The sequence below is a fragment of the Gymnodraco acuticeps genome, unplaced genomic scaffold (genome assembly GCF_902827175.1).
Source record: "Gymnodraco acuticeps unplaced genomic scaffold, fGymAcu1.1, whole genome shotgun sequence".
In the NCBI taxonomy this organism is placed as follows: Eukaryota; Metazoa; Chordata; class Actinopteri; order Perciformes; family Bathydraconidae; genus Gymnodraco; species Gymnodraco acuticeps.
Genome location: NW_022990016.1, coordinates 1,939,936 through 1,964,992, shown reverse-complemented (window position 1 = coordinate 1,964,992; position 25,057 = coordinate 1,939,936). Strand labels below are relative to the sequence as shown.

General features: G+C 39.9%; 3 protein-coding genes across 11 annotated transcripts in view; 2 read left to right on the top strand and 1 right to left on the bottom strand.

Moving 5' to 3' along the window:
• Positions 1-408: 408 nt before the first annotated feature.
• On the top strand, positions 409-5,615 carry otc (ornithine carbamoyltransferase). The gene is made up of 10 exons (XM_034213764.1): positions 409-491; positions 621-759; positions 876-957; positions 2,009-2,096; positions 2,802-2,955; positions 3,327-3,449; positions 3,646-3,699; positions 3,782-3,931; positions 4,620-4,757; positions 4,883-5,615. Exons 1-10 carry the CDS (start codon positions 409-411, stop codon positions 4,940-4,942), a joined length of 1,071 nt encoding a protein of 356 aa, XP_034069655.1. The 3' UTR covers positions 4,943-5,615.
• A 798-nt stretch (positions 5,616-6,413) lies between these two features.
• Positions 6,414-14,864, top strand: gpr161 (G protein-coupled receptor 161). The gene is made up of 6 exons (XM_034213762.1): positions 6,414-6,648; positions 7,885-8,272; positions 9,668-10,389; positions 10,658-10,765; positions 11,541-11,666; positions 13,281-14,864. The coding sequence occupies exons 2-6, from the start codon at positions 7,929-7,931 to the stop codon at positions 13,556-13,558; spliced, it is 1,578 nt and encodes a 525-aa protein (XP_034069653.1). The 5' UTR covers positions 6,414-6,648; positions 7,885-7,928; the 3' UTR covers positions 13,559-14,864.
• A 1,528-nt stretch (positions 14,865-16,392) lies between these two features.
• dcaf6 (ddb1 and cul4 associated factor 6) overlaps positions 16,393-25,057 on the bottom strand; it is a 48,360-nt gene continuing 39,695 nt past the window's right edge. For 8 of the 9 annotated variants that reach the window (XM_034213700.1, XM_034213692.1, XM_034213694.1 and 5 more), the window contains 6 exons: positions 24,534-24,575; positions 20,636-20,774; positions 19,544-19,700; positions 18,922-19,010; positions 16,990-17,095; positions 16,393-16,877 (listed from right to left, as the gene is read on the bottom strand). In XM_034213700.1, the coding sequence (XP_034069591.1) occupies positions 16,819-16,877; positions 16,990-17,095; positions 18,922-19,010; positions 19,544-19,700; positions 20,636-20,774; positions 24,534-24,575 (592 nt within the window). In that variant the 3' untranslated portion in view covers positions 16,393-16,818. The remainder of the gene's footprint in view (positions 16,878-16,989; positions 17,096-18,921; positions 19,011-19,543; positions 19,701-20,635; positions 20,775-24,533; positions 24,576-25,057) is intronic. The other variant, XM_034213693.1, reaches the window with a different exon arrangement.

Here is a 25,057-nt window from a genome sequence, read left to right as displayed (position 1 = left end):
AATGAATTCAAAGTAAATATGTGGGGGAACAATGTTCAGCTGATCTAACAGAGATACAGCGCTATGACAAAACACTCGACAGCTGATGCAGCTGTTGCCACGTAATAATGAACGGACGTCGCTTTAAAATGACCGCTCAGAGGAGAGTAGTTCTCATTTCTTTAAACGTCTGCTGCTTCCCCTCCTCTCTCCTCGGTTCCCCTCCTCGGTCCTCCGCTCGCATCTCCTGTGGGCGGGTCTAAGTCTCGAGGAGGGGAACCGAGGATGGGAGTCGAGGAGGGGAAATTTGAGTATTGAGAAGCCTCTATTATTTTTCCGAAATAAGGTCCCATGGACCGGAAGTAGATGGGCGTGACTTCGCCACATAGGCATACTCCCACGCTTTCCCTGTGCTTTCCTTGAGTTGCAATGTCTGCTAAACTGTTCTCCGTGAACACCGTCGCTTTTAAATGTTTGAAAACTCTCCAAGACTGTTCTACACGAGGGTTTAGGTAAGACGCTCCGGATATCTTTATTTAAATTTAAAAAAAAGCATAACAGCAAAACTTTGTCAGCAATTTGAGAGTTGTTAGTAAAAATGATAATGCATGCGTTATTTCCTCGTTGTGGTACGTTCTCAGCATTGGAGCTGCATCCCTTGGTTCAGTGAATTTAAAAGGTCGCAGCTGCCTGACTCTGAAAGACTTCAGCTCAGATGAAATCAGGAGGCTGCTGTGGGTTTCAGGGGATCTGAAACATCGGATCAAGCATGAAAAACAGGTAGCTAACATCAGTCTATAATGTAAACTGCAGTGTCTATTTGTTGAGTGTCTTCAGTTTTACTGCAGCCTCAGGATGCTTCGTTTTAAGGAAGGTTTCTGTCATTTCTATTTCAGTATCTTCCTCTCCTGCAAGGAAAGTCGATTGCCATGATATTTGAAAAGAGAAGCACCAGAACGAGAATGTCCACAGAAACAGGTGTCCTGTTTTTACATATCACAAAAGGTGGTATAAAGACACTGAGCAGTTTTCAAGTGTTACATTAACACTAGAAAATGTTTAGTGTTTTTTTTACTGAAAACAAGGATCTGGTTTATTGAAAGGGCCTCAATTTACAGTGCACGTCTAACCTGAAAGATACATTAACGTCTACAATTGGGATTTTTCCTTTATTTTGAATGAAAGGTTAAAGGAAAATGGTTAATGACAAACATGATCGTGACACATCAACTTAAATATAAGGTACATGCGAGACAAATATTGATAATGGTGGATATAATATGACCTACTATAACGATCAACATAACCTATAACACTCAATCATTAAATAGAATTATTGAGAACAATCTAACAGAAATGTAACTTCTGACACTGAGCAGGGCTGAGACCAGTCATCCGTGTGTTGAACGGTGTAAGTCACTTGTGTATGGACACAAAAGAACTGCTGAAAAGTTATTTTCAGTGCATCCCAGGAACAAAACAGTATGCAACTATTTCAACCCTTGTCTGCTGCCATTCAACCCATGAGGTTGCACTCTTTTCTCAAGTATACTTTTATTGTGTTATAAGCAAGACAACAAAATAAACACAGAATTGTTTTAGCGTGCACAGCAGACATGGAAATGTAATATAGGAACCGAACATGCGGTCTTGTGTCAAATATGTGTATTACTGTGTGCTCTTCTTTGTTGATTGTTTTTAATTATGCTCTGTAAGGTGTCCTTGAGAGCTTTGAAAGGCGCCCATAAATAAAATGCATTATTATTATTATTATTATTATTATTAAATAACCATCACCCACTACTAGCCCCACCCTTAAACTGGAGTTGAAATCATTAAATAAACCAAATTTGTGTGCATGTTTAAAAAACCTTCACTTTGACACAAATTGTTTGATTTGTAATTTGTTCTGAAAATGTCAATGTTCTAATGAAACATGGCAAATGTTGGGGAATTGTTCATACTTATTATAGTCTTGTCTATTCCGTTGACCATTAAGGATATTGATGTTGTCTTAATATCATTACAGGTTTTGCTTTGCTGGGTGGGCACCCCTGTTTCCTCACCTCTCAGGACATCCACCTGGGAGTGAATGAGAGTGGCACCGACACAGCTAGGTAAGTCTTACATCTATGTTTGCTTTTCTGGAAATAAAATGAAAGTAATATCAGTCAGTGGTTTGATGTGGGTTGTAGTGGTCGACTAATATGGGTGTTAAATGGCCAATGTCGATATTTAGAGCGCATGATAGCTGATGACCTATGCATATTGTCGTTATCTGATGAAATATAACGGTTTCAGAATATCAATAATGCTGAACCTAAATAAAAATGTATTATAAATATTATTATTTTTTTGTGCCCTTAACAACAGCATTTATCCACAGAAAGCAGCATCTCTTTGTTTCTGAGATACACAAAACAATTGTAAACATACATGATAAAAAGTAAATAAACAATGTTAGTGTAGTGGCCCTTCTGGTGTTGGCTCAGTGAAATACTGTATTAAAAAATGAATCAGCCTTGTGTGCACAGGCATTGGTCGAAGCCTATTTTCTCAGAATGGCATTAATCAGTAACTTGTAGGTTTATGCACACTACATATTGATCTTTGTATAAGAGAAATCCTAAATAGCATTGTGTGTTTCAGTGTAACTTCACATAGTTGAATGCTTGTGAGTCTTCAAGGTGGTTACAGTCATGTTATGTTTCCACTGCTGTGGCTCATTACTTTAGCGAAATAGGAGTGTTTGTGGCTCTCTATATTAATCACAGCACGCTGGGTACATGCATGCCTTTGTGATTCCTAAACTCTTTCCACAGGGTTCTCTCGGGACTCTGTGATATTGTCTTGGCACGAGTGTACAGCCATTCCACACTGGAGGAGCTGGATAAGGAGGCGTCCATCCCCATCATTAACGGCCTGTCTGACCTCTACCACCCGATCCAGATTCTGGCTGACTTCCTCACTTTACAGGCACTGCAACTCCTACACATACTGCATTTAGAGAGAGAAACTCCCTCTGGAGGGAACGTTAAGCTTTTTGCATTTGCAGACCATTTACATGCATAAAAACCTGTATAACATACTACAGGAAAGGGAAAAGCCCAATAGGGCCCCATTAAACAGAACCATGCCATACCAAACCTTACCAGAAAGAGGCCAAATAGTATAAAGACCCTGGGGGTTTATTGAAAGATCCTCAATTGACATTATACTTGTTTTATGAAAGATACATTCATATTTTTATTTCTGCTTTCCTTTTTGAGTCATTTGAAAAGTTAGCGTTTTCTTCCAGTAAATGTTAATGACATAGTGATTTCTAAATACCACTAATTCTCTTCCAGGAGCACTATGGGTCCCTTCGTGGACTAACAGTGAGCTGGATTGGCGATGGGAACAACGTGCTCCACTCTTTCATGATGACTGCAGCTAAATTAGGAGTTAATCTTAAAATTGCTACACCAAAGGTTTGCATTGTTTTATTGTACAGTTTACCTCTAATTGTACTGCACTTCCACCATTATCATAAACTGACATCGAAATGAAATCAGTAGTGAACAGGAAATCAAAATGTAAAGCTTCTTGGTGATATACGTCAAAAAACATATTTTTGCTAAAACGGCCCAACCACCGCTAAAGCTAAAACTGTATATTTATCCCCAGGGGTATGAGCCTGAGAGGAGTGTTATTCAAGAGGCACAAAGGCTCTCCAAAGAGGTGAGGTTTCCTACTTTAATTGTCATAATTATTATTAACAGACCTTTTGTAAAATGACTTACATTACTTGCCGTTGTCTCAGCATGGGACCCAGCTTGTCCTGACCTCTGACCCGATGGAGGCCGCCCACGGCAGTAATGTGTTGGTCACCGACACCTGGGTCAGCATGGGACAGGAGGAGGAGAAGAAAAAGAGGCTCAAGGACTTTAAGGGTTACCAGATTACAATGCAGGTGAAGGATATAGTCATATTAAGATGTATTTGGCCATTTTTATATCTGTGCCTGTTCTAAAATGGCTCCCTTTTGACAGCTGTAAGCACTACCTAACATCAAAAAACATGCTACTGACTGTACACAAAGCATTTAGCAAATTGTTTGTGCGGTAAAGTCCTCAATACATACTTCATCTGGCTTATCAATCAGCAAGCAAGCTTTGACTAAAATGTGTGTACAGGACATGATTACATTTGTGATTACAGTAATTATGTTGGTCAATAATAATATGTACTACTTTGCAAAGGAGGTTCAAGGTCCTTTATTTTGTCATACGAACATAGCTACAGTGTAGTTATGCTGATGAAAATCTTAGGTCACAGGCTCCTCCAACAGAGCAACACAATAACACAGATAAACAGAAAAATATAGTGCAAGTAAATGGTAGAGTAAATAGTAGAGCAATTTCAAGTTCCTCATAGGAGTAAGACCCATCATTCCCATGTGCCCTAAGTCTAAATATAGTATGATATAACAATGCCTGTAAAACCTGATTATATTATTGATGGTATCATTTTCTGAAAACTATTACAGTCGTATTTTAGTCAATAAGAGTGACTGGATTTGTGTCTGGCAAGTAAATATTTGCATAGAAGCAAACAGGTGAAATGTGTCTTTACTCTATGTTTGCACTGGACCTCTACAGACAGGAAGTGTGGCCAAACCAGACTGGACCTTCCTGCACTGTCTCCCCCGGAAAATGGAGGAGGTGGATGATGAAGTATTCTACTCATCCCGCTCCCTCGTCTTCCCCGAGTCAGAGAATAGAAAGTGGACAATTATGGTGAGAAACCTGATTATTATTATTACTATTACTATGGGTTTCATTTGATCCTGTCAGTATAGTCTGTTCTTCAAGTTTGATTATCTGTCTATTATATATATCGTCACAACTGTCTTCTCTTTCAGGGTCTGATGGTTTCTCTTCTGACCGACTACACTCCACAGATCCCCATGCAAAAGTTTTAACGTCAGGTCATACGGTGTAATTTCACACATGATGGCAATCAGCCTGAACGTGACATGTAACGCATTCCCTCGCAGTCTCCACACATGCTTTATGTAGCAGCTATAAAAATAAGTGTTGTTTTGTTATTTTTTGAGGAAATGCACATAGGTTGTGTGCCTGAACCAAATATATGTATAAATTAATGCCACGCTACCATTGACCACACCACTGCTTTTGTTTAATTTTAGCCTATTAAGTATACCACACAGTTTTTAATGGGTTACAATAAAATCTATTTGTAAACAATTGAAACTAGCTTGTGTATTTGGTTTTAAAAGTAATTCATATTTTACCATTCAGTGTTTAAAATGGACAAAAGCACAGGTATAATAAATTCCCTTAGTGAACATTGTGTTAAGGTTAATGCCCCTCGCCCTTGGTTGAATATTACTTTTCTGAATGTATACTTATGGGCCTTTCACATAATGGGCTTCCCTTTTAAAATGCCAATGTTTAGTTATGTGTAAAGAGTTGTTGACAAAGTACAAATGATACTAAATAATCAAGTTGTAGTTTTTATTTTTCATTATTGAGATCAACAGAAAGATAATTATATGCTAAACTACAATGGTTCCATATTCAAATGCTCTGGCTTGTAAGTGCACACATAAAATAAATGTTAAACCATGAAAACCGCGTTATTTGTTGGTATTACAGAGCTATTAACACTATTTGACTGTTATATTTTACAGCATATTTCTATGAAAGTGCTAGAGACCACCTTTAACGAACTACTTGGCATATTTATGTTTATTTCCACGTGTATTTTATTTTGTCTACCTCCTGTAAAGGTTGTACTTTTTAGACAGAGCGCGCCGTCCAATGGAAGCAGTCTGTAACGACTCTGCTCTCTGATTGGATAACGTAAGTCGACATGCTGACGTGTTGTTGATGTGTACGCACGAGTCTTTGATCCACGTGGGTGGTCCGGCCAGCTCATTCATAAACATCAGCAGCCTGTCATTACAATAAATACAAATGCGTTGATAGATTTTTGTTAACATGACTACAATGCCTACAGTACATGTATGATCGGAACAGGATCAAACTACTTTTAAGTTTTCAACGCAGTGTCATGATTATTACAAATCAGCATAATTTATGCAAAAGCACAAGGAGTAACACACGTTGACAGTGTTGTAAAGATTTGGATTAATGATGACATTAATTTCAGTCAGCTTTGATGACACTTTCGTTTAATGCATCAATATTTATAATCAAAACATACAATATCATATTCTGAAATTGGCCGAACTGCATAATGAGTACTTTTACTTTGTACATTAAGTATATTTTTTGATGCTAATAATAATTGTACTTACTTGTAACAGAGTATTCCTACACTCTGGTACTTCTACTTTACCTAAGTACAAGATCTGAGTACTTTGCTATAATATGAAAACAAGAACATTCTGAGTGTGGACCACCCACACAGTGAAGGAGTCTGAGAGGGGAGTCTGAGGAGGAGGAGGACGCCATTGCTGCAGCTGGCCGTCTGTGATTGAGGACAAACGTGATCAAACTTCACAATGTCGAGGGGGCTTTTCGGACATTATTCACACTCAGCACGCTATTACTGAGTAATACTTTGAAATTGGACCAGTAGGATGGACGGTTTGTCTTTGAGTAGGACACAATGTGGAGCAACAGCGCCAAACCAGAGCAGGTAAAGAGCGCTGTGTTTCGGGGGGACAATGGGAGAAAGTTTCAGCTAACCTAGGCTAACTAACGGTGGTTGTTTTAGCTATAGGCGTTACTACTGACTGTTTACACTTTTACAAAGTCCACATTTGTCAGCAACATTGAGCTATACAGTAACCTCAACTGTTGCTAACTTGTAGGTTAAACTTCATTTGTATCTTACTTTTAACTCTCTAAAAAGTTAACGCCATGGTGAGAGATTTGCACACACATTTGCCTTTATGCTGAAAACACTATTAAATAACTAACGTTGGAAATCTGACCGTTGGTTCGAATTCAAACGCACTTCCATTTGCGGTACGTTGCTAAGCAATAACTGAAACTAATTCACAGGCGGTTTAATAACGTGTATTCTTTTGTTTAGCCTCCAGCCGTTTGATTTTAGTTTCAGCTTGTAAATAATGGGTGAGGTTCACGTTTTCATCCTGTGCTTATCGTCCCGGAGGATGATACAATTTTAAACTAGGAGCAGTACTGCTATCCAGATCCTTCATTTATTTAAAAATAGCAACAACTATGTAAAACCACACATTTTTCGTCCTGCATTGAAATGTTAACAGTTACAAACGTTATTTTCTCCTGTCATTGCTATATTATTTATTTAATTGTTAGAAATTGCCCTTTTGCTGAGCTAATGTTATATTTATTGACACTTACTAGTTAGCCTAGTTAACCTCTAACACATAATCAGAAAAAAAAGGATAGAAATGAATTTAAATTCAGAGTAAACCCACCCAGAAGTAAATAAAGGTGTCAATAGTACCTAACGTTTATTCAGCAATTTACCAAATGATGAAATAAATAATAATAATAACGCATATAGCACTATTGTTGTATTACTTAGGATTTTGACCAACGTAGTTAGTTGCATTGCTATATTTAATTAAGTGTTTTTTGTTTTCCTTATAAACCTATGATTTGTTTTGTAAATTATCCTTGAATCCTTACAAAACTGCAAAGTTACAACAGCAGTCAGATAAATGTAGTGTAGTAAAATGTATCTGGATAATGTTTCCCTTTGAAATGTAGTTGAGTAAAATACTAGAACAAGTATCTCAATTCTGTTTGGCACTGTATTGATGAAATGTACTTAACGTTACAAACATTTTTGGCAGCCAACGGTAGGACGGTATGGCTCTTTAACAATCAAATTTCAATACTTTTTGATGATTTCGTCCTATCCACGTCCTTTCACTTGCAGTCTCCAACCGTCCCTTCACCTGTGTGGTGGCCCAGCCTGTCACCATGAACAACAGTAGGAACTGTACCTCGGTGGGGCATGGGGAGGGTCTGGCTGCCCTGGAGTCCGTCTCCATCGTGACCATCACACTTCTCGCTGGCCTGGGGAACTTCATGATCGTAGCGACCCTCTATCGCAGGCCTTATCTGCTCACACCCAGCAACAAGTTTGTGTTCAGCCTGACCCTGTCCAACCTGTTGCTGTCCATGCTGGTGCTGCCATTCGTGGCAGTGAGCTCGGCAAAGAAGGAGTGGGTGTTTGGGGTGGTGTGGTGTAACTTCACTGCCCTGCTGTACTTACTCATCAGCTCGGCCAGTATGCTCACCCTCGGAGCTATTGCCATTGACAGGTTAGTGCTGGAAATTAAATTCATAGGTAATATTACATTTAATGTTCTGTTGGTTTAGCAATACGAGGTACATCTAAGTAACTAGATCTAGAGTTTACAATATACTGTATATCAGGCCTAGTATTATTATGGTGTACGTTACATTTGGCTAGTTCAGAGCTATGTTATATTAAATCATTGGTTCCCCTAAAGAAGAGATTTGACAATGTCCAATGGGCCTCTTTTTACTTGTTCCCCCCATTTCACTCAAAAGTGAAAGACATACATATATTTTCAATAGTTGGTTACTGTTAGATGCACTTCCAGTTGTCTGGGATTGAAATTGAATACCACTCTGGTTAAATTATATTCTTATTCCTGGTATCCTTAGTAAAGATCTACTGTTAGGCACACACTCCAGTCCTTACTGTTCCCACTGCTTTCCTAAGTACCTAGGTCACCTTGAGGAATTTGTGTTAACAGTGCATGCATTTGTTCACCTGCAAAACCTCCTTTTCTGCTGTGCATGTAGCTATTAACATTATACTTTACAGAGGTCTGGGGTGGTGTTGCAGCTTTTAGCTTCTAATGGCGCTTTTCCACTGCAGGGCCTCGCTCGGCTTAGTACGGTATGGCTAGGCCTCGTTAGGCCTCGCTAGGCCAGGCTCACTTTATGCTGCGTTTCCATTACAGTTTAGGAACTGGGGTAGTATAACTATAGTAACGCAGTGTAGGCGGAGCCGTGACGTCATCTTCAATGTGAAACACAAAACCAACATCAGCTGTTAGCTGTTAGCACTCAGAGCTCACAGCTCCTCATATCTGTTCAGAAACTAGACAAAAGTTAAACAAGTACAAACCACAGACTGTCTGTGTCATGGCGAATACAGTCGCTGGTTTATTTATGTCTGTATAGGCCGTTGTTGTGAGTTTGGACAGTCGGAGCATATACTGCGTTAGCTTAGCCGATCTCTATTCAGAAAACACACATTTTAAAAGGTTTTTCGTCTGTCTGCAGACTTGTCAAACATTAATTCATGGTTTTTACTAACCGGTATCAGTATGTTGTTACTTCGGCATCATTTTGAAACGTGTATTACAATTAAATCACGGTCAAATATGTTCATTTTGTTGTAGTTGCCAGCGATTCTCTCACTAGTTAAGCATACTCAGCCCGGTTGTTGGCCCCGAAAGAACCTCGATTTTGGAGAGCCAGAAAAGTGTGAAAAAGTACCCGCTAGCCGGAACTACGCCTAGTGGAAACGCAACCAAAAACAGGCCGGGCACGCTTAAACCGCGCTGTAGTGGAAATGCGCCATTAATCACACATCGATTTCTGAGCAGCCTCTGTGTCATTTGTACCAAAAGGCTCCTTTGGTTTCCTCTCCTAAAGGTGATCCTCTTTTATCCAAACAGGTACTATGCTGTGCTTTACCCAATGATCTACCCCATGAAGATCACAGGAAACCGGGCAGTCGTCGTCATCGCATACGTGTGGCTACACTCCCTGGTGGGCTGCCTGCCTCCTCTGTTTGGGTGGTCCTCCTTCGAGTTTGACTGCTACAAGTGGACCTGCGTTGCTTCTTGGCACAAAGAGCCCAGCTACACGGCCTTCTGGGTCACCTGGTGCATCCTTCCCCCCTTATTCATCATGCTGGCCTGTTACGGTGTAATCTTCCGTGTTGCACGCATGAAAGCCAGGAAAGTACACTGTGGGACGGTTGTTGTGACCAACGACGGCTCCAATGGAGCTCAGAAGAATGGACGAAAAAACTCAAGCACCTCGACTTCTTCTAATGGGAGCCGGCGGAGCCTGGTGTATGCAGGGAGTCAGTGCAAGGCCTTTGTCACCATCTTAGTAGTCATCGGCACCTTCTTTATATCATGGGGGCCATATGTTGGGGTGGTGTGTACGGAGGCTATTTGGGGACAAGGGAGTGTTTCTCAGGGACTGGAGACTTTGGTAGCGTGGCTCTCTTTCTGCAGCGCAGTGTGCCACCCGCTCATCTACGGTCTGTGGAATAAAACGGTGAGGAAGGAGCTGCTGGGGATGTGTTTTGGAGATCGCTACTACAGGGAGTCATTCGCTACGCGGCATAGAACGTCCCGCCTCTTTAGCATCTCCAACAGAATAACAGGTGGGTTTGTCATGCAATAATTCATTTTATTGATCGATGACAAAATCACAGACCAAAATAACGATGTTTAGTAAGGCAAACATCAAGGACAACACACAGGCTTAACAAATATACAAAAAACGACCTGTAATGTACATTCAAGGTTGTCTGTGAACTGTAAACAGATACACGATAGTGGACGGGTGGATTTATGTGCAAAGAGGGATAGAATAAATGTATTGTATGCTTTTGTACAGCTTGTTTAAAATCTTGCTTGTGTTCCTTTCAGATTTGGGTATGTCGCCCCACCTGACAGCCATGCTTGCGGGCGGAGGGCATCTCCTGGCCCCGGGGAGCAGCACGGGGGACACCGGCTTCAGTTACACTCAGGACTCATGTAAGTTTAACGCACAGAAAAAAAACACTGTGTCCAATTAATTATTTCTGAACTACAATATCCTGTTGTCTAGATTTATATTTAATGCTTAATCCTGTTTGGTCCTCAATCATTGTTGCATTCATTTATATTTGGATAACAGCTAGCCAGTGGTTGTAATATCAAAAGTTGCATCCTCCCTGACACTATGGGACTTGCACGCGTAAACATGATTTTCAAAACTCTATTGCGTCATCCTCCCAAAGCTTTGGTACAGGGCGCCTCACATTCCTGTTTCACAGCTCATGTTTTTAGCTAAGGGTGGCAAGTAATGTCATGTGGAAATACAAAGACACATCACCAAACTCATTTGTGTGACTTTTTATTAAGATGGTTTGTACTTATCGTAGGAGCCAAAATGCTTGTTTTGCCATTGCTTATTATTTCTATTATTATCTTCATTTCTGTTTGTATCACGTTTAATTCTTATTGTTCATCACTGGTCACGTGGGTGTGGTTTATTGGTATTTAGGTCACCTGTTGGATGCCGGTTTTGGGACATGACGTAGGAAGAGGGTGAATTGCTCTGACTTTCTGTTGACCGTGTGGTCTAGTGTTTGTTTGTCGTCTTTATTAAACACTGGACTATAAATGACTACGGACTCTTACATGGAACAAGCAAAGAGCAACTCGTAGGGAGTTTTTGCCGCTATACTTATGCAGCTTTTCCCTTCAATTGATCTTTTAATTAACCCTCTCTGTTCACCTTGTTTGTGTCCGTGATGATTCCCTGCAGGTACAGACGTGATGCTGCTGGATAACTTCTCCACAGACGGGTCCTCCCAACTACAGAACCCCTGCAATCCGTCCGGGAAGAGGAGGAGCTCCGTCACTTTTGAAGACCAAGTGGAGCAGGCCAAAGGTATCCCTAATTTTGGGGAATGGAGTTGACTTCATACTTATTGAGGGTTTTTACACTTAAAAAAAATACAGGACGAGACCATGTCCCGCAGTAGAGCAGGCAGCAGTCTAACACATCTGTCACTCAAAGCAAGCATGACCCAAATAATGCATAACTTTACACCTTGATCAAATGTAAACGAGTGAGCTATAGTTCAATCAGGAGAGACTTAGTTTGTAGTTGATAACATCTTTATTGCCGTATGCACAATAGCGTTTTGGAGATTAGACCCCATCATACTGTGATGAAGGGGGAGGAGAAGCCGACTAGAAAGAGAAACCCCCCGGGGTCTAGACACTGGTGGTGGTGAGTACTAAAGGGAAATAAAAATCCGGAGTGATGAGGGTTCTTCTGGGCTATCCTGCCTTGGATCTGAAATAACTGGAGGTGGAGGAGGGTTGCATCAATTCTCCTGAACGATGCTGGCAGGGGAGAGAAAGAGCAGAATTAAACGTTTGCCGGGTGTGCTGTGATTGGCTGTGGGGATGAGACGCAACCGATTGGTTTAGCTGGGGTAAGTTGCGCCTTTGCTTATTGAGAAAAAAGGCGAGTGAGTGAGAATTGTGAATGAGAGCGTGGGAACGAGTCTTCCTGAAAGAACTTGCGCTGAGCTTCATTCAAATTCACCTCTTGTGTAGTTTTCATTAGGGATGCCGATCGCGAGAGCCGATCGCATGACGTAAAATACATGACACTTTTCTCTGTGCGCGTCAAAACAAGCTCGCCAAAATGGCTTCACCGGTCTGGCAGTATTTTAAGGTGTCCAAAAATGACAATAAAATAGCGGTATGCAACGTATGTGAAGCAGAAATCCTGCAGCTCCACCCGCTGTGACGGACCGGTGAGCGGAGCGAAACACACTAAGAGTTAGACCTTACGCACTTAGCTATTTTATCTCCCTCTGGAACAAACTAAACTAGTTATAAATATGTTTATTCTGCACTGTCGTGTCACTCATTACTGCATCAGTGAGCTGCATGAGATGCTGTCAGGAGAGAGAGGGGGAGAGAGCGCTTCCACTAATCTCTCCCGTGTTATTATCCAAAGTTAATGTAAATTTGAATAATGCACATCATTTGAATGTAATAATTGTGTTGGTTGTTGTTTGTGGAAGCGCCAGTGAATGAGCATTAACTGAGTTTTAAACATCACTTTAAATGGAAGATCCCCATAGGCCCCGCCCACTCGATCGGGTCGGCGATCGGAGCATCCCTAATTTTCATGTTGGCCATTTTTGGAGGAATTACTCTTTTGTAGCCATTCAATGAACAGCAGTTTTTGGCTCTTCCACATTTAGCGAAATGTTATCGTAATTCCAATATGACCTAGTGCAATATTTAAATCGCAGAAAGCACAAGGTTTGTTGAAAGGCTGAATATGAGATATTGTTGCGCTGCACAGATATAGCCTACAAAACAGTGTTTTACAGATTAAACAAACAAATTGTTAAAAATCCTGTTAGTGGGCGAGAGCCTGAATTGCTTTTCCGGTTGAAACGTTACGTTATGGTCAGAAAGTTACAAAACACTGTTGACTGTACCATTTGTGTAATGGTTTCTGCATTTTTCTCCTCAGCTGAAAACAACAACACATCCTCAGTTCAAATCCACACACAGGAACACGAATCTCTCGACAACTTCGCATCATGTTTGGCGATGGCCATAGAGAGCGACGCTAAGCTCACCATGTTCGGCGAGGGTCTGCCTTTACCGGGGGGACTGTTTACGACTAGGGCAGCACCGAGACCCAGATACCTGGACGGTCAGAGACTAAGGCTGGAAAGTATCGACGAAGGGATCGTTAAAGATGACAGAGATGAAGAAGAGCAGGACATGGAGGAAAAACTGGCCTGAACACAGCAGGTCTGTACATTTGTTTAAACACGTTTATAGACTGCGAGCTGTGGTGCATTTGATGAAGTCTGATCTCTCTACATATGGGTACTCAATACTTGAAATGATTAGTGAAGAGCACGGTATTCATTCCACTACGCTGGACCAATTACACACCAGCAGTGTCTTTGCAAGCTTTGTTATGATTCATGTAATCAAATAGGAAGCCTTTTACTACTGTAACCGTAATGATCCGATTGCTGTAGTGATCTTTATTCTATGTTTCTAGTGAAGTCTAAAATCCAGCGTACTTTTCTATTATTCTTATTTGTCGTCTGCTGCCACACAATTTGCAGCGTCAATATGAAATACACACAAAAAATAATAATGATATGTTTGTGATCGTAAGGGCTGTATCCGAATATTCGTTCGTTGGAGTACTATTCGGGTTTCAATTTCGTTATTCGTATTATTTTTTTAATTGAATTTATTGAAATCTCCAATATCAACGTAAGAGCTTGTGCCTCTTCGGGGGGTGCTAACACCTAACCGTTTACTTTCTCCGTCTTTATATGTAGATCTCCGTTAATCTCCGTCACGTTGTTTCCATAGCAACAACAACCGAATATCCGGAACAGCCCTAATGATCGTAAACATTGGTTCATTGTCACACATTCTCGTGGCTTACTAGGACATTGTTCAAAATGAGGAACCCCTGAGCTTTTCCAACGATGAGTCTAAAAGTCGGGTGGGAAAAAGGCTTCATAGCGTGGATTGTAAACAAAGCTGCCTGTAGATGTTGACTGAAGTCTTTCCAGGGGCTATTTTAACTTCTACCCCAATGGATGCTAGGACAACATCCCAATCTTGACCCTGATAGGAGTTAATGTGTATAGGAAATGCATGTTTAAAGGTAAACTGTGTATTTGAATTCCTTATAAGAAAACCTCAACCGTGAAAAAGTGTGTATGTGTTGCTCAGGCCTGATGGTATCTGCAGTGAGTATAATTAGAAAGTCCTGGCATTTCATGATTATTTGTTAAGTTATTGCACTTGAACATGCAGCGTGTGCTTGTTCTCATAGAAACCACTCAACCAGTAAAGGCAATTATTACTGTGTGTTCAGTCGTTTTGGCTCACTGCCCGAGGTAGGGCCCGAGCTGTGATGTAGTGAACAGGACATTAGGTAACAATCAGATGTAATCATTTAGAAAAGACTGTTATATTAATGCACAAGCAAAGTCCCACATTTCATTATATTATGCTTATTGAGAAGCATACACGGACCATATCAGAAATAAATCCCTGTTTATCTTTTAAATCAAAATGAAATGTCTGAGAAACTGGTCTTAATCTTCACAATGTGTCTTAGTTCATATTAGTTGGTACATGTGGTGTACCTCAGATATCCTCCATTTGTAAGGAGCGCTTCAGTCTTACCTCGTATCTTTGTATTATATTTGAACGGTACTATACACCTGAGAAGTGATGTAACCTTTTGATTTTCACTATACAGTAAGTATTAAAACAAATATGTGCATCAAAGTTTTGTATCAAAATTCTTATATTAAAACTTTTTTACAGAAAATTGTCTGAACCATTATTATATGTTTTGTTTGTGTTGCTGTGAAGAGGAATTTTACAACAGCGACCAAAACAACACTCGCCTGCAATATTTAACAAACTGGGGCTGTCACTCATTAAAGGTCATCCATCATGTGGCCTCAGGGAGGAGTGTGGCGCGTTGTGTCCCTGAGACACTTCACCCCAAACTGCTCCTGTGGGGATTGCCCACAGTATTGAGTATGTAAGTCGCTTTGGATAAAAGCGTCTAACATGTAATGTAATCATGTCCAGTGTTTCCCCTAGGTTTACTGCCTTGGCAGGGTACTGCTCGGGTACCCGAATTTTTATTTATTTTTTTGAATTTTTGTTGTCCTCTGGAGCAGAGAGAGGAGCTGTGGATTATTGTTATTGATATCGTACAGTAACAAAGTATTTGTACATTAAAAAGTAATACAGTACAGTGTTACACTGTACTGTATTCCCTTCTTATCATGTAGCCTACACTTCTTCCTTTCATTGATACATTTAAATGTAGCGCCGCCCTTCAGAAACAGAGCGGAGGGAGAATGTGAATACGCAAAGCAGTGGACACTGAAACATGCACATACATTGGATAAATAACATAGGCGTTTAGTTTATTTAATAAAATAGCACATGTTCAATGTGAAAAGTGACCGTAGATAGATTACTTCAGTTGCAATTTGGTGCTATATATATATATATATATTTTAATTAAAAACACCTTGAATTTCAGGCGGGGCTCCGTTGGCGTGTCTATCAAATCTGGATCAGCTCCGTTGTAGCCCCGTTTTTAGAGATTTGGGTACGGAGGAAAAGAGAGAGGGTGGGGGGTCCGACACACAGACTGACGGACAACTTCTCACTTCAAAAAATGTTTAAGAAATCTAGACCGCAAAATAATTAAACAAGCGAGTGCCTGTTTTTCCCATGGATGTACAATAAGAACTGGATACAGCGTCGGAGGCGGGGTCTCGTTCTTTCCTATGAGCTGCTCAGCCGTCAAAGCTTGAAAGTATTTGGTACGGCTCTAATAATGACCAACAGTCGTATCTGAAGAATAAAAGATGCTCTTTGCTGTCTAATGTCGCTCATGTTGTTGTTGTTTTTTCACAGTCGTCTTAAACTTATATCTTCCAGACATCTTTGAGATGCCATGGTTTTATTTTATTCTCCAAATTCTATAAAAGATTATAATGTATTAACATGTCCCCTTCAGGGAGAAGAACCACGGCTTCTTTTTCTTTCTCTTCAACAATAAAATGAAAGCATTCTCCAAGTATATTTTTACTTAAAGTCCTTGTTTACATGCGTAACTGCCGGAGCAGCACATCAACAATTCTTAGCTTTGCGCTACAAATTCAAAATGTCACACGTTAACACTGATCAAAGCTCACTTTCTCAACAAAATAATATTGCACTTAACATCCTTGCACTCCAGCCGCCATTATTCTCACACTTAATATATATATATACTGACGTCCTTTGCCTCTTGCATTCACACAGATGTAGATTATCCTCATACAGAAACATCAGTAAGAAAGTCATAAAAAAAACACAAGGGGGCCTAGAAATTACACTAGTTTTCAAAAGGAAGTATTCTACACTATACTTGTACAAATCTCAGGGGTTTTTTTTTCATGTGCTATACAGCAAGAAGAAATAGTTTTTTTCTTTCAGTTTAAAATGCCCGCAGGCTACTGCTCTTCCTCATTCTCCTGTCCCGAACCCTCGGAGCGATCCCCTTCTAGTCGATCTGAAGACAAACAAAGCAAGATTTCAAAGAAGGGGACAGGAAACGACATTAATTGGTGAGAATACTTAAACCATTTGCACGATGAAATAAATGTGAGAGAGTGTGTTTGTACCTGATCTGATGTGATTAAGGGAGGCCAACATTCGGAGCATGAAAGAAGCCGGGACTGTGATTGTGTTCCTGGTTTCCTCTAGCATCAGCTCATTTCGAGTGATTACCTATAGAAAAAAATAGGAGAAATTAAAAAGACAGAGGGAATGTGAATAATCTGACAAACGGGAGGAAGGTTTAAAAAGACAAAGTACCCTCATCTGAACAAAAAACTCCAAACATCAGCTCAAATCCACCTCATGTATAAGATATAAAACCCTGTAATTAACTCTGTTCATAGAGAGGCGAAGTCCCTCCCTTTCCGGGGGAGCTCCATGGGACCTTATTTCGGAAAAAGTATGTATTGAAGTCAATGGAGAGAGAAAGATTATCTTTCGATCCCGTTTGAATTGTGCCACAAATTACACATATGATGTTTGTCAATTTAAAAGATAGTTTTGCAAGTCAACAAAATGTAAATGCGTCGTAAAACTGTGAAGTAACACATTTTTGTGTGAAACCGCTCAATGAACTACATGTCCCGTCTCGCACCACACACCCAGACGGCCGTCACGTTCGAACATTTCACTTCTTTCTTTCAGAATGAGGCGGAAAGTATTAAAAGAGGTGAAAATCACTCCAAGTCTGGGCACGTTGAGAGCTGCACACACACAAGGGGAGTTAGTCGGTTCCGTGAGAGCCAGCATGCGGGACCGGGATTCTGGGATTTGTAGTCTTTCTAGTTGCGTATTTTTCATAGTCTTATATTTCAACAGTTTTACGACAAACTGTGACTTTTTGACATGGAAATAATTTTTTAGGATTGACAAACATCATATGTGTAATTCGTGGCACAATTCAAACGGGATCGAAAGATAATCTTTCTCTCTCCATTGACTTCAATACATAATTTTTCGGAAATAAGGTCCCATGGAGGTCCCCGGAAAGGGAGGGACTTCGTCTCTCTGTAGTCAGTTTCAGGACTCAGCGTGTGTTGACGCTTGCCGGCGGGCGTGTCTGACACTCGACCAACAACATGAATCTCCCGCCCCAGACACACAAGCACGCGGTTTGATTGGCTAGAGCTTGTACTGGCATATGATTCGATTGGCTGACGCCTCCGTCGAGGCGTCAAAAGTTGAACATTGCTCAACTTTTGAAGCGAGCAACGCCAGCAACGCTCCACGTCGCTTCCCAAAATGCAGTTCGGCTAAAAGTGACGTCACCCCATTCAAAGTGAATGGGCAGAAGCGTTGGAAGCTTCAACGCACGCCGCTGTGTGGACGGGCCATTAGGTGACACCAGCAATTGAAACAGGAACACAATCCATTTATCGGCAACTTAAACCATAAATAACATGTTAATAAGGTCACAAATGAACATGTTATATATGGTTTGTTGCACTTGTAGGTTACAAAAGTGCAACAGGATTTAATAGGGTAGAAAAAGCACACCTTAACCGACATAAATGTACACTTCCTGCTGTGCGGACTGAGGCTGGAAAAAGGAGTCTTTTTCATTATGGTCCTTGGTTTTGGAATGACCTTCAATCACGCCTCAAACTGACGGCACTTGTCTCAATAGCATGTTTTTAAATTGAAGTTGTCTGAAGTCCTTACCACCAGCTGCTCTCGCAGTAATTAGTAGCACCTTTCTTACTGTCCTAGTGTGCACAATGTAGTGACTGCTTTTTCGTCTTTTGTTTTCTTGGTTATGTTCTCTGTATTTTATATGTTTGTGTTATGTGTAACGTTGCTGCCTTCTTGGCCAGGTCAGCATTGCAAATTAGATTTTATCTCAATGTTTTTATCTGGTTAAATAAAGGTTAAATAAAAATAAATAAAACTTCCATTATGTCGCTTAACTATTTGAAATCCTCTCTTTTTGAACACGAGGGAATATATAATATTGTTTATGAGCAGATCAGCATTAAACAATCGATCCACGGTCATACCTCATTAGCGAGGATTCTGTTGAAAGACGCCGCCTGCTCCCGTGGCGACCAAATCTTGATATCGTAGTCAATCCCCGAAGAAGCCAGAACTGAAACACACGGAGAATCACCGTTACACACTTAAACTCCCCGTGGGATAGTCTTCAAACAGCGTTCAATACTCATGTCACTTAGGATCATTTCTGTATTACATCGACATTTTGATCAATAATAAATACGAATAAATAACTCAATAATTCCCAATACTACTACACCACTGTATAGATTGTAATATGAAATGCTCACCTTTTTATTATTGTTTTATAATGTGCACATGTTTGACCTTCTTATGTTTATTATTTGATTTTATTCTAAAACAATGATAATAATGATAATCTTGTATATAGCATGTTTCAAGCAGAGTTACAAAGTGCCTTCACAAAATGAGAGTAAATCAAATGTAATGTAATAAAAAATATACATAAAAATCCCATGTTTTAGAAATGGGTTTAAGTAATTATGTTTGCAGCCCTCATCGCCTTAATCTGAATTAGATGGAGCAGCTGTTACAAAACCCAATTCCCTGGCAGGATCAATGAAGTGTTCAGATTCTGTTTTTGAGTGGGGGTGCGGGTGGACTCACTGGGGTCGTAGGGGTGCGGCTGCAGGCAGTTCACCACGTGGTTGTCGGCCTCCAGCAGCATGAGGTGCTCCCCTGTGTGTCGGTCCCAGATGAAGATGTGGCCGCAGTCTGAGCCGCTCATCACAAAGTTGTCGCCCCAAAAACAAGACTCCTTTATCTGGACCACACAGAAAATATTTGTTTGCATTATTGTGTCACTCTGGTGTTTCAAATGTCCCTATTATACTGTTTTTCATCAATATATTATAGGTCTCAGATATATATAAAACATGTCTCTGGCTCCAAACACCAAACAGATCATTGCAGCATTACCCATAATCCCCTCTGTTTCAGCCCTGTTTCAAAAGTGCTGATTCTCTGTCTGTTACTTTAGATGAAAATAAGGAGCCCCTCCCCACGCCCCTCTGAGAGACATTTGGTTAAAAAGAACACAATGGTGCTCTAGAAGGAGATTCAGGTGATAAGGGGGGGGGGGGGGGGGGGGGGGGGGGGGGGGGGTTACCTTGGTTGCTGATTGGCTAATGGTTACACAAGCCAAACAAACGTTATGACATCATAAAGTGGCCAAAATCTGATCCGCTCATTTTCAGACAGGTTTTTATATAAATGGATCAGGACAAAAAGAGAGAATCTTTGTTCCTGAAACTTTCAGTCTCTTTCCGCAGAGGGGACACATGTTGATGTAGAAGAGACGTGAAGAAGTGGATTTTGCTCAATAGGTGACCTTTAAAGGAGTTAGTTCTGATTCACTAAAGTCCCATTAAAACACAAACAAACTGTCCTCAAGGGAGCCATTCAGCCCAGCTGTTGTTTATAAATGTAAAGTAATATAAACTGTCCTTTTGTTCGTTTACATTTGTGTTTGTGTACAATTGTCATATTCATTCTTGAGATATGGCAAAAAACAAACAAATCAAGTTAATTCAAGAAATTATTTTAAGGCCGTCAGACAACCCAAAAACATAGAGCTTGTTGTTTTTTTGGACGGATTGAGACTAGCCGTTTCCCTGTTTCCTGTCCATGCTAAGCTTAGAGTCTCCTGACCTCAGCGTTAACCCACACACAGGACTGAATGCGAGGTCAAAGCAGTACCATTGTCCTGGAGTTGCGGTGGCCTTTGTAGACCTGCTTGACCGAGGGTCTCCTGATATTCTGGGTCTCGCTCTCCTCCATCTCCCGTCGTTCTTTCCTCCTGCGGAAAAGCTCCTGGATACGAGCGGCTGCTGAGCGTCTGGGAAACACAAGAAAAACAGCATGTGATAATGATGTTTCCAGAAAAACAAAAACACAGGAACACATGCGGTCTCTTATGATTACGAGCCCCATGCGTTGATACTTACTTATTTGATTATAGAAAATGTACAAACCCCAAGCCAGGAAGCAGACACTTTCAAGGCAGAACACATGATGACTGAATTAGGCTCTTAAAGGTAGGGTAGGTGAGAATGGAGAAAGCAGCTCGAGTGCGCTAGAATTTGAAAGTAGACAACCGGAAAAAATCTGCCCCTTCCTTCAGACGTCCTTACAGAGCCCCTCCTCCAGCACACAAGTATGTATAATTTATGTATTTATTGTCAAAGCATTTAATGAATTCATTGCTATCGGGAATGACCTACCCCACCTTTAATGTTGTGGTGCAAAGCCTTCTCCATGAACTACATGAAAGTAGTCACCAATTCTGGGTCATTATTAGTTTAAAAAACGCTCCTCTGAGGAAATCAAACCTTTACATTTGTTCAGATCTTGCCATCATGCTTCTTATTCCAACGCTCTTTATGAAACAATCTTCAAAATGCTGCAGTGATGCTGCTACTCATGTGTGTGTCCAACCCAGTCTCACGGCATTTCGTGTTCACCAACACGATTTTTAATCTATTGATTCGTGTTCACCAACACGATTTGCCCCTTTTTTTCGTGTTGCACAGCACGATTTTAAAAGCAATGTATTTCTACTGGTAATGTGTTTCGTGCCTGCAGCACGTCTTTTTCTCCGGTCGGGTCGTGGAAGACCGGAAGCTGTGTGGTTCATAAAAACATGTTCTTACTCAATATCAAGCCACAGTTATTGCTTTTATTTTAAATCGTATAATTTCGGACTTTTGTTGCCGTCTGTGAGGAAAATAAATGGGGCTCAGAGCCTCAGGATACGGAAATCTGTATTTTTAAATATTTGTTTCCTTCTAATTCGATATTCTTTTCAAAATAACACACTGTTATTTACTCACCAATAACACACAATTATCCTTGCTTTTATTTATTGGTTTAATTCCATAATCTCGGGCTTTTTTGGCGTCCGTCAGGAACTGAATTTCAAAATAAAAATAACCGGAAACAGACGTAGGCCTATAAGGGACATTTCGAGCATCATTGCGATTGTGAACATTTCTGAGTTTAGGATGGCCGAAGACACTACACTACCCATAATCCCCAGCTATCGTTTAGGACTACAGTCCCGTAAGGTTACGCAGAGCGTCAAACAGCTGTGTGAAATGGAACGAAACCACGCCAGACTATCCAAAACTGGAATCGAACGCCCCCCCAGAACTACACATGCTGGCTATTGTGTTTCGCAAAATGTTCTATGGGACGTCTCTACTGAACGTTTTCGTTGTTCCCACAATTAGAAGTTGCCAGTATTAAACACATTGGTGTTATCAAATGTAAAACATATCATTAATAAATGGGTGAAAATCGCTTGTGTCCATAATGCGCAGCATTAATATATACCCACATGACAGCTCATTGATACTTTGTAATTCTACTCCACTACAATTCAGAGGTTAACCTGGTATTTTTACTCCACTACACTTATTTGAGTTACTTTGCAGATTCTGATTAATGATGTGAAATATAAACAACCCTTAAATCAGACTTTAGTTACACCTGAGTAAAATTCAGGTAAGGTGATTGTCAAGTGCCAACAATCAGGAGAGATATTTGATAGTTGGTGCTTGAGAAGACTAAACATGTATCTGCAATTGACATGAATGGAAACGAGTAATAAAGTATATTCATTACTCGTTATTCTCTTCTAATAGTTAATTAAAGACTGTATATTATGGCTATTTTGCACATCCCTTTCTAGATTTTCAAAGGTGTATTGACATATCATATACACAACTACGGTGTAGTTATGCAATGAATTAAACACTTGGGTCACAGGTTCCTCAACAGTGCATTACAAGACATCTATCAATATGTGTGTACCTCCACCATTAAACTGTCATATTCTGCACATTTCTTATTCTATCTACATACATAAGAGTATAATTCATATGTATAATATCAGTTAAAATAAGTGCTTCAACATAGTTAACATTGCAGGAAAGCAATATATTAGACGTTAAGTACTTTGTCAGGCTTAATATTTATCTGTAGATAGATACCCCCAAAGTTTTTTTCTTATTTAAAAGAAGACCTTAATCTGTTATTTAATGTTTAAATAAAGGTTAATTCGTTTTTCTGTGTTGCACCTCCTCCTATTAATATCTTTGTACATTCTGCACTAAACTGTTTTATTGTAGAGATCACTTATAGTATCTTCTTGATTTTTTATATTCTATATTATACTTTCCCCCTATGAAAGTATGTACTCTTAATATTTTTTTAATCAAATAAAACACAATAATTGAATAACGTGCTTTAACCACTAGGCGGTGCACACAAGGTACACACAGCCATAATAACTTTGTATTATTAGTGTAGGACACCGTATGTACAACATCTGAAGATGTGTAGTTTTATTCATGCTTTCACATAATTTTACAGCATATTGCTATACTATTTCAGACTCAGTATTTACATTCTTACATTCAAAGAAAATCAGTAATATCTTTAAAAACTACAGTCCTTTTATATCAGCTGTGCACCGTTAGTAAATATAACCTATCTGTGAATTAGATCAAATGTAAAAGTCAGCCGAATTAGTGTTGATACTGCAAGGAGACGTATTGTGTGAAGAGAAATTGAAGATGTTGTTTAATTGTTGAATATATTTATGATCCACGTCAAGTATTCAGTTTCGGCGGCATTTTCTCAGTTTTTCCAAAGGTCTTCTCATCAGGGCTCTATAAATAAAGAACTACGGCAGATCTGTAATATTTAATGCAGCCGAACCGTGTATTACAATGCCGTTATGTGATGACTTTCAAAGAGAAAAGCAAGAGCACTCGGAATTAAGTATTATTTTATTCTTTTAAAATGTTTTCCGGATTTCATATCATATAAACACCAAATCCCAGCATGCATTGCGGCTAAAACATCCAATAAGCGAGCTTAAAACCATAGCTGAGGATCTTGGGTAATCGCTCGAAATGCCTACGTCTGTTTCCGGTTATTTTTATTTTGAAATTCAGTTCCTGACTGACGCCAAAAAAAAAAAAGAGATTATGGAATTAAACCAATAAATAAAAGCAAGGATAATTGTGTGTTATTGGTGATTAAATAACAGTGTGTTATTTTGAGAAGAATAACAAATTAGAAGGAAAAAAAGATTTAAAAAATACAGATTTCAGTATCCTGAGGCTCTGAGCCCCATTTATTTTCCTCACAGACGGCAACAAAAGTCCGAAATTATACGATTTCAAATAAAAGCAATAACTGTGGCTTGATATTGAATAAGAACATGTTTTTATGAACCACACAGCTTCCGGTCTTCCTCGACCCGACCGGAGAAAAAGACGTGCTGCAGGCAGTAGAAATACATTGCTTTTAAAATCGTGCTGTGCAACACGAAAAAAAGGGGCAAATCGTGTTGGTGAACACGAATCAATAGATTAAAAATCATGTTGGTGAACACGAAATGCCGTGAGACTGGGTTGGTGTGTCAGTACTCACATGCACATCACTCTGTGTGTTAGTTTTTCGTGAGTGAAAGGACCAAACCAAGACAAATCCCCTTTATCTTCATCATGTTGTGCTGTTGAGATTTTAAGCTCTGCTGCATGTGACACACCTGACAGGTTAGATGCTTTTAGTGCAAACACTTTACCTGATCATCCTATCTCCTACTGCAGATCCTCTGGAATTTAATCTATATTAGTAGAAGGCATCACAAAATAATCAGAATACCCACCTTCTAAATTAAACAAAAGCAATGAGTTAATAACGTGAATTCAAAAGTACATTTTCTTGTTGTCAGTGAATAGAGTGGTGCAGGAATGAGTCTTAAAACCCGGGTATAAGTTAGCATTTTAGCACGTCTTTTTAGCCGTCTTGAACAGTCCGAATGAGTTTTTGGTTAGATTCTTGAAATACGATTTTACAAGATTTTTCCGTTTTGTTCTCGGAATAAAAACACATGAAATAACACGCGAATGATTGTCTGAAGCCATGTGTTGTAAAAAGGTTGCGAACAAGTGACAATAAGACTACTAAACGTCATCATGCTGACCATTAGCCACCGTTAGCTTAGCCACGGTGACGAGTCGTCATGCGACCGTGATGTAGTTCTTTTATGGTTAAATTTGACTTCTGGTTGATTGCATTTATGCTTCAATTATTATAAAGTGCTGT

Bases quoted from the DNA above. Each gene is read 5' to 3' on its own strand.
- otc (XM_034213764.1), top strand. From the start codon at position 409: ATGTCTGCTAAACTGTTCTCCGTGAACACCGTCGCTTTTAAATGTTTG. The intron at 760-875 runs GTAGCTAACATC...TTTCTATTTCAG, and splicing joins GGATCAAGCATGAAAAACAG to TATCTTCCTCTCCTGCAAGG. The intron at 3,450-3,645 runs GTTTGCATTGTT...ATTTATCCCCAG, and splicing joins TTAAAATTGCTACACCAAAG to GGGTATGAGCCTGAGAGGAG.
- gpr161 (XM_034213762.1), top strand. From the start codon at position 7,929: ATGAACAACAGTAGGAACTGTACCTCGGTGGGGCATGGGGAGGGTCTG. The intron at 8,273-9,667 runs GTTAGTGCTGGA...TTATCCAAACAG, and splicing joins GGAGCTATTGCCATTGACAG to GTACTATGCTGTGCTTTACC. The intron at 10,390-10,657 runs GTGGGTTTGTCA...TGTTCCTTTCAG, and splicing joins CATCTCCAACAGAATAACAG to ATTTGGGTATGTCGCCCCAC.